Source organism: Vulpes lagopus, chromosome 8 (genome assembly GCF_018345385.1).
Source record: "Vulpes lagopus strain Blue_001 chromosome 8, ASM1834538v1, whole genome shotgun sequence".
Classification (NCBI taxonomy): Eukaryota; Metazoa; Chordata; class Mammalia; order Carnivora; family Canidae; genus Vulpes; species Vulpes lagopus.
This window is the reverse complement of record NC_054831.1, coordinates 107,198,470-107,210,544: the sequence shown is the minus strand read 5'-3', so window position 1 is coordinate 107,210,544 and position 12,075 is coordinate 107,198,470. Positions and strand designations below refer to the sequence as shown.

At 58.4% G+C, this 12,075-nt stretch overlaps 1 protein-coding gene across 5 annotated transcripts in view; it reads left to right on the top strand.

Annotated features, from left to right (window-relative positions):
• Positions 1-12,075, top strand: part of NDRG4 (NDRG family member 4) — a 39,806-nt gene that overhangs the window by 18,092 nt on the left and 9,639 nt on the right. For 3 of the 5 annotated variants that reach the window (XM_041767916.1, XM_041767913.1, XM_041767914.1), the window contains exons 2-3: positions 663-757; positions 4,946-4,990. In XM_041767916.1, coding sequence (XP_041623850.1) covers positions 686-757; positions 4,946-4,990 — 117 coding nt within the window. In that variant the 5' untranslated portion in view covers positions 663-685. Of the gene's footprint in view, positions 1-662; positions 758-4,945; positions 4,991-8,981; positions 9,270-12,075 lie in introns of those variants that run through there. The other 2 variants (XM_041767911.1, XM_041767912.1) reach the window with 2 other exon arrangements.

Here is a 12,075-nt window from a genome sequence, read left to right as displayed (position 1 = left end):
TCCGCCTCCCCCGCCCCCACCACGGGCTCCTCCAAGCACACACAGGCGTGCACGCATACACACGTGCACGGAGAACCCTTTCTTGAGGTTCAGACTGAAAGCTCATCAGAGTCTCCCAGGGACACCCAGCCGTGAGGGCCTGGGGTCCATCACCTGCTGGCTGTGGGTTGAGCGGTCATCGCTCCCTGCTGCTGGCTCGCTTAAACTGGCACCGCCTCTTTCATCCTCACTGTACACAGACTGCCCCACTGCCGGGGCCATCCCCACCCAGGCTTTTCCTCCCAGGCCCCCGGGACAGCCATGCCCCCCAGGCCCTCACTGTCCGGAGGAGCTTCCCTCTGCTTCCCGCCCTGCATTCGACCTCCCCACATCATCCCTCTGCATCTCAATAAGTGCAGAGTTCACCCTGGCATTGTTTTAAGGATCATCCTGTGGTGCTTTTTCTCTTTTCTTTCTTGCTGAACGTGTTTTAAGAGCCAGTCATAGAAGAGCCTCGCCCGCCTCCGGAGGGCCCCCCACGCCGCCCGGCCCCGCAGGGGCCTGCACTCGGGGCGCGGGGTGGGGGGGGGGCTGCTGGGTGTGCTCGCCGGTGCCCCTGCCCGCCTGTCCACCGGAGATTCAGCAGCAGGGCCCAACCCTCGTCCTCCCCCGCCCTCCCCTAGGGCTCCTGCTCCACGACGTGACCATGGCCGGGCTGCAGGAGCTGCGATTCCCGGAGGAGAAGCCGCTGCTCCGGGGCCAGGACGCCGCCGAGCTGGTGAGTGGCCCCGGGCGCTCCCGGGCGGGGGGCGCCACCTCGCGGCCAAGAAGGAAACCTCGGGAGGAGCCCGCGGCCGGGCCGGGAGCCGCGCCTGGAGTCCTCCCGCGCCCCGCAGGCCCCTCCCCCGCGGGGGCGCGGGCTGTCTCCGAGGCTGGGAGTCTCTTTAGGAGAGTTATTCCCATCTCAGTGATGAGAAGACTGAGACACAGAAAGTTAAGCCACTTGGTCAAGGTCGCAGAGCTACTGGGGAAGATACTCAACGTCGGTTCTGGGAGGCCCTGGATCCCCACAGGGGTCCCCAGTGGGCAGCAGAAGAGCAGCGGAAAGGCAGGGCCTCTCTTTCTTCATGGTGCTGTCAGGGGCAGTGGGACAAAGGCACTTGAGATTGTTGTTTTTGTCCCAGAGAGCCCCCTCCTGGGCACCAGGCTTTAGATTCCAGAGTTGTTTGTACCCCACGTTTTCTTGTGGGTGACCCCTGACCTGGCCTCCCTTACCCTTTCTGCAAGAAAAGCCGTGGGTGGACTGCTTGTAGAATCCTTGAGTGTCAGGCCCCGGGTCTTTGCAGGTTGTGCTGCCCACCCCTCTGACACTAGGTCTGATGCGGCCTAACAGAGAGCCTGGCCATTTTATTCCCAGTCTTCCCCCGGGCCTAGCACAGCCTTGCACACTGAAGGCTTTCAGTGCAGGGTCAGGTCATTACAGATTGGGATGCACCTGAGAATAAGGAAGTTTTCCAGAACTTCCTGAAAAAGTCCCTCCTCCCAACTACCACCCTTCTGAGGTAAGCAGAGACTGGCCTGCTTGTGAGGCTCAGTAGTGGACAGTGCCCCTAAGAATTTTCCCTGGAAAAGCTCTCCTATAAAGTGCATCAACAAACTGAAGGTACCTTTTTATTACTCCGTGGGGGAAAACATACAGACCTCTATGTGTACATACGTTCACACCCACCAAATTGTTACCACAGTGGGCTGTGTTTTCTTTCTTTTTTTTTAAAATATTTTTTTCTTTATTTATTTATGATAGTCACAGAGAGAGAGAGAGAGAGAGAGAGAGAGAGGCAGAGACACAGGCAGAGGGAGAAGCAGACTCCATGCACCGGGAGCCCAACGTGGGATTCGATCCCGGGTCTCCAGGATCAGGCCCTGGGCCAAAGGCAGGCGCCAAACCACTGCGCCACCCAGGGATCCCCTGGGCTATGTTTTCTTACAAATGTAAATTTTGAGAGAAAAGTCAAAGGTGCTTCAGCCATGTACTGTGTATATATATTAAAAAACAAAGTTTTGGGATCCCTGGGTGGCGCAGCGGTTTGGCGCCTGCCTTTGGCCCAGGGCGCGATCCTGGAGACCCGGGATCGAATCCCACGTCGGGCTCCCGGTGCATGGAGCCTGCTTCTCCCTCTGCCTGTGTCTCTGCCTCTCTCTCTCTCTCTCTGTGTGACTATCATAAATAAATAAAAATTAAAAAAAAAAAACAAAGTTTTGTGTGTTTTGATTACTTTAAATTTTGTTATAAAAAGCCTGGAATTCTTAATATGTGGCTTGGGGGGATTTTTGTTTGTTTTCCTGTTTGAGGGTTTTGGTTTTTTTGCTTTTGTTCTTCTGGGCAAAAAAAACCCTTGTTTTTAGTGTTTGTACTGCTGCTGGTCAGGACATTAAAATATTGAAGTGTTTTTAGGGCTGAGGCGTGGGTTTAGGCAGCGGCTGCACAGAGGAGGTGTCGCCTGCAGGTGTATGCTGTTGTATGTCCCTGCGAGGCCCAGAGGACAGACAGAGGGCACCATGGCCTTGCCTGGCCCTTCCTCTCCTCGTCTCCTGAGAGCTGCCCCTGTGCCCCTTCCCTCCCACCCTGACTTGGTGGTGTGGCACCTTGACCAGCAGCCTGGCCCTGCCTTCTGTTGGGTGCATTTGCTGTCGCTCACCTCATCCCACTCCAACAGGACCAGAGGTCCCCACCATGTCCACGCTTCAGCCTTGAGTCCCCAGCAGCTTCTCTCCTCTCCTGGCCACGGACCTGGTCCCGCCTGCATAACAGCCCTGTCCCCAACCTCCTAAAGCCCCTGTGCTGGTGGCTGCAGACTGTGGTGAGCTCGCGCTTCACCTTCCAGAGCTGTTCTGACTCTTTCCCGCCATTCCCCTGATTCTCCTTGTGTAGCTGCAGTGCGGGAGGGTGTGTGTCCCTGACTTCATAAACCTTCTGTGCAAATTCTGAGTGAGGAGCAAATAGTACCCCAGTGTTTACCCCACAGGGCTCTTACCATCTCAGGCTCGCTTGCCTTTGGAGGCTCAGGCGCCAGGTGTCCAGGGCTCCGGGAGAGCTGTTGCTCCTCCTCCTCCTGCCTGCATCCCCGTCCTCTGTCTCCATCCCATGCTCCTGGGCCTCCTCCCAGCCGGGCCCTCTCTCCCACCTGTCTTCCTCCAAAGGTTCCTGTACTCCTTCCAGGACCTCCCGGGGCCCTGTATTGGCTTGTGTCATTCCTGCCATTTGTTGGTTTGGGGTCCTGCCCCTCCAGAGACTTTCCCATGTCCAGGGGTCCCCAGCACATGGAGAGCACACAGTGCACCCTGCCATTATCTGCCTCATGGTTTGTGTTGATTTTGTTCCAAAAGAAACCACTTCCTTCTCTATAGCCTTAGGGCCTCTGGAATAAACAATCTCCCCATCTCTTTCCCTGCCCTCCCCTGCTTGCGCATGATCTTCTGGTGAGAGGATTCATCAGTAACCAGCCTGGTCCCCTTCCCTGAGCCCCCATCCCCTCTCTTAGAGGTTCCAGGAGTGGCCTGGCTGCTGCCTCTCCCCCCTGACACCTCCCACACCCAGGGAGAACCCCCAGGCCCTGAAGGAGCCAGAAGGTGTGGCCAGAGGACAGCCACTGTGTATGATACAGTCCCAGCCGCAGGACACCAGGCTTCCCTCTTGCAGTGTGAGACCCTTTCGTGCTGTCTCCCTCTCCCACCACCCCTGCCACCCCCACTGCCAGAAAGCAGGTGGTTGAACTTTTCCTTATTGTGAGAGTAAAACATCTAAATTGCTGGTTTTCATTTTTTCCCTTTTACTCCCATGATTTGGGGTCATCTTCCTTCTTGTACATTAGCAGCTCACCCCTTGTTCTGATTGTCTCATTTATCCATGTATTTATTCGATAGAGCCTTAGGGAGCTTGTGCAGCATACAAAGTCAAGTGCAGGAGTATAAAGGAGTGACAACTGACACCGCACTTCTCTTTGATCCTCACAGACATTGAGGCCCGGAAGCTAGGTGGCCTGCCTCGTTTGTCACAGCTGAGCGGAGGGGATGACAAGTTTCTAGACAGACACGGCAGAAGACAAGGCAGAGGCCCAGGAGCTCTGCTTTTCCTGGACATGTGCTGCCCCACCCCCCTCCCTGCCGTGACGCTGCCTTCCCTAGACCAGACCCACAGAGGACACACACATGGAGTTCTAGGGCCCCCTTCCACTCCACACCTCTGCTGCCTTGCAAACAGTGGGTGCTTCTGAGCTGAGTTCCCCTCATTTGCAAAGTCAGGCTTGTTCATCCAGATCTGTTTTGGTTTGGGGAACCCACTCCATTCCAGGCTTTATGGAGAGGGCACAGCCAGCCTGGCACTTGCAGCCCAGTAGGAGGGACTCGGCGCACCAAAGATGCCCACTGTTTGGGGTAAATGAGCCTGGAAGCAGGGGACATCTGTGCTTTGAGAGCACAAAGCGGGCAGGTCTGGAAAGGTGGGAGCCACCACAGGCCCAGGCAGAGCCTTTGTGCAGCTTGGAAAAGCCCCGCATTGCTCCCCTGCTGCATGGCCTCAGCTCCCCTGTCCCTAAAGTGGGTGCAGTTGTCCTGCCTACCACTGCCCTCCTTCCCCGGCCTCTGCAGCCATGGCCTAATGGCTGGGGCAGCAAGGATCTGGCTTCAGAGCTGTCACCACTGCCTAGCTGTGTGAGTCAACCTCTCAAAGCCTCACCCTTCCCACCTGTAAGATGGAAATCTTCACGTTTTAAATTAATAGGTAAACTCGTAGGCTTATCCACCGGGCCCTTAACTGGCCTGCTGCCTGGGAAGCCCTGGGCCGTTTCTGTTAACATAAAAATGAATGGGGATACAAAGCAAGTGAGCCTGCTTGGGGCTGAACCCCCGTGGGCCTGCTGGGCCAGCCACGGCCTGACATGCACCCTCTCTGTTTGCCTTCCCTTAGGAGAACTCCGACACCTTCCTCTTGGCTATGGACACAGACTGGAAGGTAGGTCTCAGCTCGGCCTTCCAAGGTAGGAGCCTAACAGCTGGCCAGCCCCTTACCTTGCCCAGCCTGGTCCCAGATGAGGGTCACTGCCCTTCTGTGTGCGCATCGCCAGGACCACCGTCCCTCACTCCCCCCAGCCCCCTGCCCATACCGTGGTTCACAGCAGCTTTGCCTGCCTCCTGCTTAGTGGAGACCTGGTTCCTTCCCTGAACAGGGCTGAAGGGGGGGGGGGAGGAGATGGGATACTGTCATCTGAATCAGCACTTTCCTCCAATGAGGAAAATCTCCAGCGAGGCTGGTGCTCTGAAATAGCTCCTGTTTCCATGGAAACTGTTGCCGGGACACCCGTGTCCTCTTTAGTTTGATGCCAGATTCCCTGCGAAAATTGAAATTGTTCTTTGTTTCTATTCATCTGCATGATCAGTTCACTCCCTTGACCAGCCTTTTCTTCCCTCTGAGTCCCATCCTGGCCATTTATTTCCGGGTCTTGGAACACATCACTTCTGACAGCAGACACAGTGGGAACCTCTGCGGGTTCCAGACAGAGCCCTGCTAGCAGTCAAAACCTGCTGAACAAAATCAGACCCTTCTAGGACCTTCCTCCTGGCTGAATGGAACTACCCTCTCCTGGGGCCTGACTTTAATTTGGTTTGGTCTCCTGTCTCCAAACCCCATGACAGCCCCAGCCACCTTGTCTGGACACCTCTGGGGTGACGCCAGAGGTGGGTTGGCCTGCAGGCTCCTCCCCTCCACCACCACCACCACCAGGCACACAGTGCTGCAGCAAGGACCCAGATCCCAGGCCTATGCCTCAGGCCTTGGGTCATGTGCCCCTTCAAGGACACCAGAGGAGGCTTCAGAGCAGCCTGTGCACACGTGCTCATGTCCCGGGGTGGGGGTGGGGGTGTGGGGGGAGCACCAGCACCAAACACAGAGGGCTCTGGAGCTGAGGACAGGAGGAGTCTGGGCAATAGACAGGAGCCCAAGAGGAGGGAAAGGAGGAGACGCCCCAGGCCCAGCTAGAGATCAGAGCAGGCCCCTCAAGGGGGACTTCTTGTCCTACCCACTCAAATGAGGGCAGGAATATATGGATAAACAGCCCCTTTGCCCCAGGAGGGCCGGGGGAAATAAAATCTTGGAGCAGCCAGCCCCTGCCTGACACCAGGTGGGACCCACCAGACTAGTAGTGCTGACTGCCAGCCCCCAAAACACACCTGGGGGGGGGTCATGAAAGGGGAGAGGGAAATCCTGGAGCTGTGGGCTGGACCTAACCCAGCACTGCTGCCAGCAGTGTTTGGGACCCTTTGCTTGGTAAAAGGCAGTATGTGCAAAAGGCATCTACTCCTCTACTCCACTGTGCCGCAGAGAGGCTGCTGGCTTTTTTTTTTTTTTTAAAGCACTAAGAGGATGGATGACTCTTTTCTGGGCCAAGGCCTGGCAGGGATTTTATCCCCCTTTCATTCCTTGCCTCAATGGACCCAGCCAATCTCAGGGGGAGGGGAGGCAAGGCAGACAAGAGCCAGACAGACCTGAGTCCCAGGCCTGTCCCTGCTAGTTGTGGGCCATGTGACCTCCAGCACACGTCACTGCCTTATTTGTACGGTGAAGAAAGCTGGGACCTCCCCAGATATTTGTAGGGTTGGGGGACGATGCCCCAGGCCCGACACTCAGCTCCCAAGCTCCCTGTGACTGTGACTGTGACTGTGGTCACCAGAGCACATGGAGTCTGAGGCAGGCTGCCTGAGTGTGGTTCTGGGTTCTGTGTCATGTTGGGCACGTTACAGAACCTCTCTGTGCTTCATTTTCCTTGTCTGTAAAGTGGATGTTAAGAGGATAAAATAAGGTGACACGTGTAAGGCACTTGGAAGAGGCTGGCAACTGGGAGATAGGCTGATAAGGATTTGCGACTCTTAATCATGTGACCTAAGGCCCAGAGTGCTAGGGTGCTGGTAAACTCCATGGTTACTAGCTGAGTGGGACAGTTAATGTCCCTATGCTTTAGTTTGCTCATCCTTTGCCAGAGGTGTGTGAGGACTGTGTGTTATCCTTGCAGCTACCTACACAGACGGCACAGCTCTTCTCCCATTTATAGGTGTGGAGGCTCAGAGAGGTTGATTGCCTTGCCCACGGTTAAACAGTAGAGAAGTGGCAGATACAACTGGTACCTAGGTTTGGCTGGCAGGACCTGAGCCTGCCTCATCAGCCACCACTGCACAGCCTCCAGGGAAGGGGTCAACAGAAGAGGCACGCCGATTGCCCTGTCTCTCCCCAAGGGGCCTGGGCGGGCATGAGTTTGGGTCTAACCCCTCTGTAGCTCTTTCTCTTTTTCATAGCAACTCTTCAGGAAGGCACAATTGCTGTTTACAATTGAGGAGCCTGAGGCATGGAGAAATGAGAAAGCCTTACCCAGGGTTACCCAGCTAGTGGGTGGGGGAGCCAGGACTTGAACTCGGGTCTGTAGATTTGAAGCCAGTGAGCTGAGCAGGAATGGGGCTATGGCTGGAAATGGGCAGTATCCAGAGTTAGCTTCTCACCCAGGGCAAAGGGTGGCAGAGCCACTCAGAGGTCAGAGGCTGGCTGGGCATAAAGTTGAATGGAAGAGCAGGGGTTTAGGCAGGAAGAATGGGAAGATGCCCTCCCACCCCCACCCCATCCTTTTTAAGGAGCAGGTAGGAGGGTCATGTGGATGGGGCAGCGCTGTGCTGGTGGCTACAGGGAACAGGGAGCTTGGCCAGTACCCAGGGGCAGTGGGACACTCTGATCCATACCCTGGCTGCTCTGGGACAGCGCAGGGCGCTGGGCCCCCAGAGCCAGAGGTCACAGATGGGGCATGGAGAGTTATTGGTGTGCCCCAGACAGAGGACGTGGCCAGGAAGAGCACACATGACAGGTGTTGACCAGGACACTGGGCCCCTAGAGATGGGGAGGTGGCCCCCTCCCCACAAGGCTGCCAACCAGTGTGTGGGGCTAGCGCTGCAGGCTGGAGTGACTGGCGTGTTCCTTCACCAGAGAGACAGAATGGGGTCTGTGTCTGCCCTCCCCTGTGTGCCCAGCACCCTCCTCTATGTTGCTTCTGCTTCTCTCAGTCCTTGGGCTCCCTCCTGGGCTCACCTCCCTGACCTGTTTCCTCTTGTCTGTTCTCCTTTGCCTCCTCCTCCCCAGATTCCTCTACCTGCCAGCTCCCCACACAAGTCCTTGCCATCAGGAGGACAGGGCATGGAGCCTATGGTGGCCCATGCATCCTGCTCCCCAGAGACCTGGGAGCCAAGCTGCACACTGGTTGGCCCCAGGAGAGAGAACTGGGGGGCTTCTGCAGGAGGTGGGCAGCCTGTCCACTTGACAGGCTGACTCCTGTCCTTCTCTCTGGTGGCCTCCAGCCCTTGATGTAGGATGGGGGTGGGGAGAGCAAGCAGGTGTGTTCCCCACCATGCTGTTCATCCTACCATCAGCCCAGGCCCCTCGCCCCCAGAAGCCCCATTTCAGCACCAAGGGCAAGTGCTGGGCTTACATGGGGATGGGGCATGAGGGGTGCCCTAGGGGAGACCCTGGGGAGTGGTGAAGGAGCAGTCCCTGGATCAGGGTCACAACAGAAGGTTGCCCCCAGACAGCCAGTCACTCCCCCATCCCTTCAAGGTTAAGCAGTGGATTCCGACCTTCCTGAAGTGGAGGCTGGGCATGGGGCCCTCTCAGGCCCTCCCTGCTCCCCAGGGAATGGGTCAAGGGCTGTGCGGTCTGGGGCGTGCCTGTGAGCCCACCCTGCCCTATGTTGGTGTGTGTGTCAGTGAGTGGCTCCTGTGTACCTGACACAGGGCACACCTGTACATGTGACTCCTGGTCTCATCTTCCCAGGGCCCCGCGTGCAGCAGTGGCTGTGGGGGGAGGTGGGTGCGCGCACGCGCTTGAGTGCTGGGGGCAGGCAGGATGCGGGCCCTGGGGACCCTTGAGGATGCTCTGTTGCTGGGATGGGGGTGGAGCTGGAGGAGGAGCAGGAGCTGGGGTGAGCCAGGACTTCGGAAGCCAATGGGAGCTAGGTTCGTCTCCCGCCCGCCAATCTGGAAGCGGGGCTTGGAGAGCGAGTGGCTGCCTGGAAAGCCTGAGGGGGGGCTGGGCCAGCGCCGCATATAAAGGCCGGAAGCGGTGCCCCAGCACAGCGCCGCTGCTGGCTCCCCTTGGCGCCGTCCCCTCCCTCTGGACCCCGGTGACTCAGGCCTTTGTTTGCCCTTCTTGGAAGAGGCAGATCGCCTTCTCGCTCGGCAAGATGCCGGAGTGCTGGGACGGGGTGAGTGAGGGCACTGGGGGCGGCCGGGTGGGTAGGGAGGAAGGGACATCCCTCCGCTTCTGTCTGGTGGCCGCCCCGCTTTCAGTCCCCTCCTTACCTTGGGCGTCACTGAGGCAGGGCCCGCAGGTTCTGGCAGCCTCCGCAGTCAGGAGTCAGCCGCCAGGCAGGGCCTGCGGGGAAGGGCTGGGATCCGCAGGCACGGGAGGGAGCTGTGCGAGCCGCCTGTGAGCCGGGGTGGCCCCCGCCGGCGCACCCCGCTGACCGTGTACCCTTCGCAGCAGGTGCCCGGCCGGTGTCTGCCTCGCACCCTTGAGCGCCTCAGCCCTGGGGGAGACACGTACCTGGACGTCCACCCTCCTGACCCAGCAAGGATTGTCCTGGTGGTTTGGGTGGCTGCACTGGGCTGGGAACAGAAGGGCGTCCCCTTCCTTCCCTGGGAATTGCCTGCAGCTCCGCCGTCATCCCCAGGGAGCCTCAGTGCCAGCCTGGCCGAGGCGGGGAGGTCTGACCCAGCCTTCAGGCCGAAGTCCCTGCCGGGAAGGGGACGAGGAGGGGGTCGCCGTGTCTTATTTTGTGGGTGGGGAAAGGCGGCCCAGGCAGCAGTGCCCCTAGGTGCTATTCTTCAAAGAGGGAGAAGCAGGGCACAAGTCCTCCTCCACCCCCACGCTGGGCCTGCCCTGCAAGGGAGCACAGGCCACCGGGCAGCACGTCCGCGCCTACCCCGCTGCAGACCTGGTTCACCAAACTGCTGATGTGGTTGATGGAATGAATCACACTAGACAACCCCTCCCCCCAGCCCCTCACCCCTTCCCCCTCGCTGATACCCTGATACCCGGCTGGGAGCCTCCCCTCCCATCGCAACCCTCAAGGTCACTGGCGAGACCGAGACCGATGTTAGAGAGAACGTCAGAGCCCCCTCCCTGGCTGCCGCAGTGCCGGCGCCCACCTGGAGGCGGGGGTTCTGACGTCACCAGGAGCCAATGGGAGTGCTGGGCCCTGGGGGCCGGGGCTCCGAGCGGGCCAGGCTGCGGCCCTCAGGTCACCTCTCTTGTGGGGCATCTGGCTCCCAAGGGATGGGGACAGGGCTCCTATCCCACTGAGATGGGTCAGAGCTCCTGGGTTGGTGGAGGGAGGGTTCAGCCAAGTCACTGGGCTGCTGCCCTCAACAACCCATCCTGCCTGCGCAGCTGAGCCTCAGTAGGGAGAGCACTGCACCCAGTCCCACGACCCAGGGGCTGGTGATGGGGACGGCGCGGTCACACCAGGCGTGGGAGGGGGCAGACACCCCCATGCACAGCCACTGGCGGTGGAGGACTGCACCCTGCACCGTGGGCCCTGACCCGTAGCCTGCAGCATTAGCACTAGAGCTGACCTGGTGGAGATCCACCCTTCACACGGAGGCAGCGCATTGCAGGTCTTGTGCAATGGGCGTCCCTCCTGCCCCCACCTTCCCAATCTTTCCCTCAACCCCTGCCCTCCAAAGCTAAGAGCATGGAGGCTGGTGGGGGATGCAGCATGCCCCCCCATCCCAGCGCAGGGACAGGCGGCTGTAGAGAACTGCCTGCTTGGAAATCTTTGGGGCGGTGTCTTCAGTGCATACCCTTGGCCTCTGGGGCTGGCAGCTGACAGGGCCTGCTTTGCCCTCTGTGCACTTGACCTTGGGCAAGTCATTTCTCCTTTTGAACCTCAGTTTGGGGCTTGGGTCCCTGTGAGAAGTAAATGAGAAGACACATGAAAAGTAGCTGGTCAGCCACCAGTGAGCAGAAAGTGTTCCTCATGTTGATGGCCCTGAGGGAGGACAGGCTGGGGATGTGGGAAGGCTGTGGTGGCCCTGGGCCCACTCAAAGGACATCAGGTTTATTTAACAGGGCCTCACAGCAGAATTGTGGCTCGCAGGGTGTGGCCTTTGTCAATGGAGTTGACACCACCTTGTCATTCCCCCTGGAGACACAGGCCTGAACAGTGGTCCTCTGACCTCCGACCCAAGAAGACCAGACTCCAGGAAGCTGTCCGCTGTCTCCCGAGTCTCCCCTTTTCCATCAGGAGCAGGAACTTGGGTTCTCTCTAAACCTAAGTGTCCTCCATGTGCAAAAGGGGAAAATGTATGCATAACATGCTTGGTACCTGCCCCACAGTTGGGGGTCAGTCACATGTTCTTCCTACCCTTGACCTTAGCCCCACCTCCAACGTACAGGGCCAACTCCCAGTGTTCCCCATGGTACAGGGCAAGGCTGGTATAATTCAGCTCTGACAGACCCTCTTGGAATCTGTCCATTGAGTGACCGAAAGTGACTAGTTTGCTGAGCCTGCATGGCACCTCCCCAAGGCTTAAGGATGTCTGAGCACATCAGCCTCCTCCTATGGCATCCAGCACCCATTCCCAAAGGACTAGTAAGCCTAAGCCACAAAACCAAAGGCACAAACACAGGAGGATCCCAGAGTAGTCACTGCAGAAGGTCTTTGGGGTGGGGGTGAGGGTCTGAACCTACCCTGCTTGGAAGGGAGGCCCTGGGGGTTGAGGGGAGGGGGATTCAAGGTGGAAGGAACAACATGAGTAGGAGTCTGGCTGTGGGGGGAGGAGTAGGGCTGGTGTGGGGGGGTTGGAGGCTGGGCTTGGCTGATATGGGGGTGGTGGCTGTAATTCAAGACTGTCAAGGCCACTCACCTTCAGGGTAGGCACTGAAGGATCCTGAGTGCAGGAGGGACATGGTGAGAGCAGGACTCACGCTGGGTGACAGAGCCATCCCTGAGGGGCTGCAGCAAAATGGAGAGGACGAACCTCTCTGGACCTGGGCAGTGGCAGCCC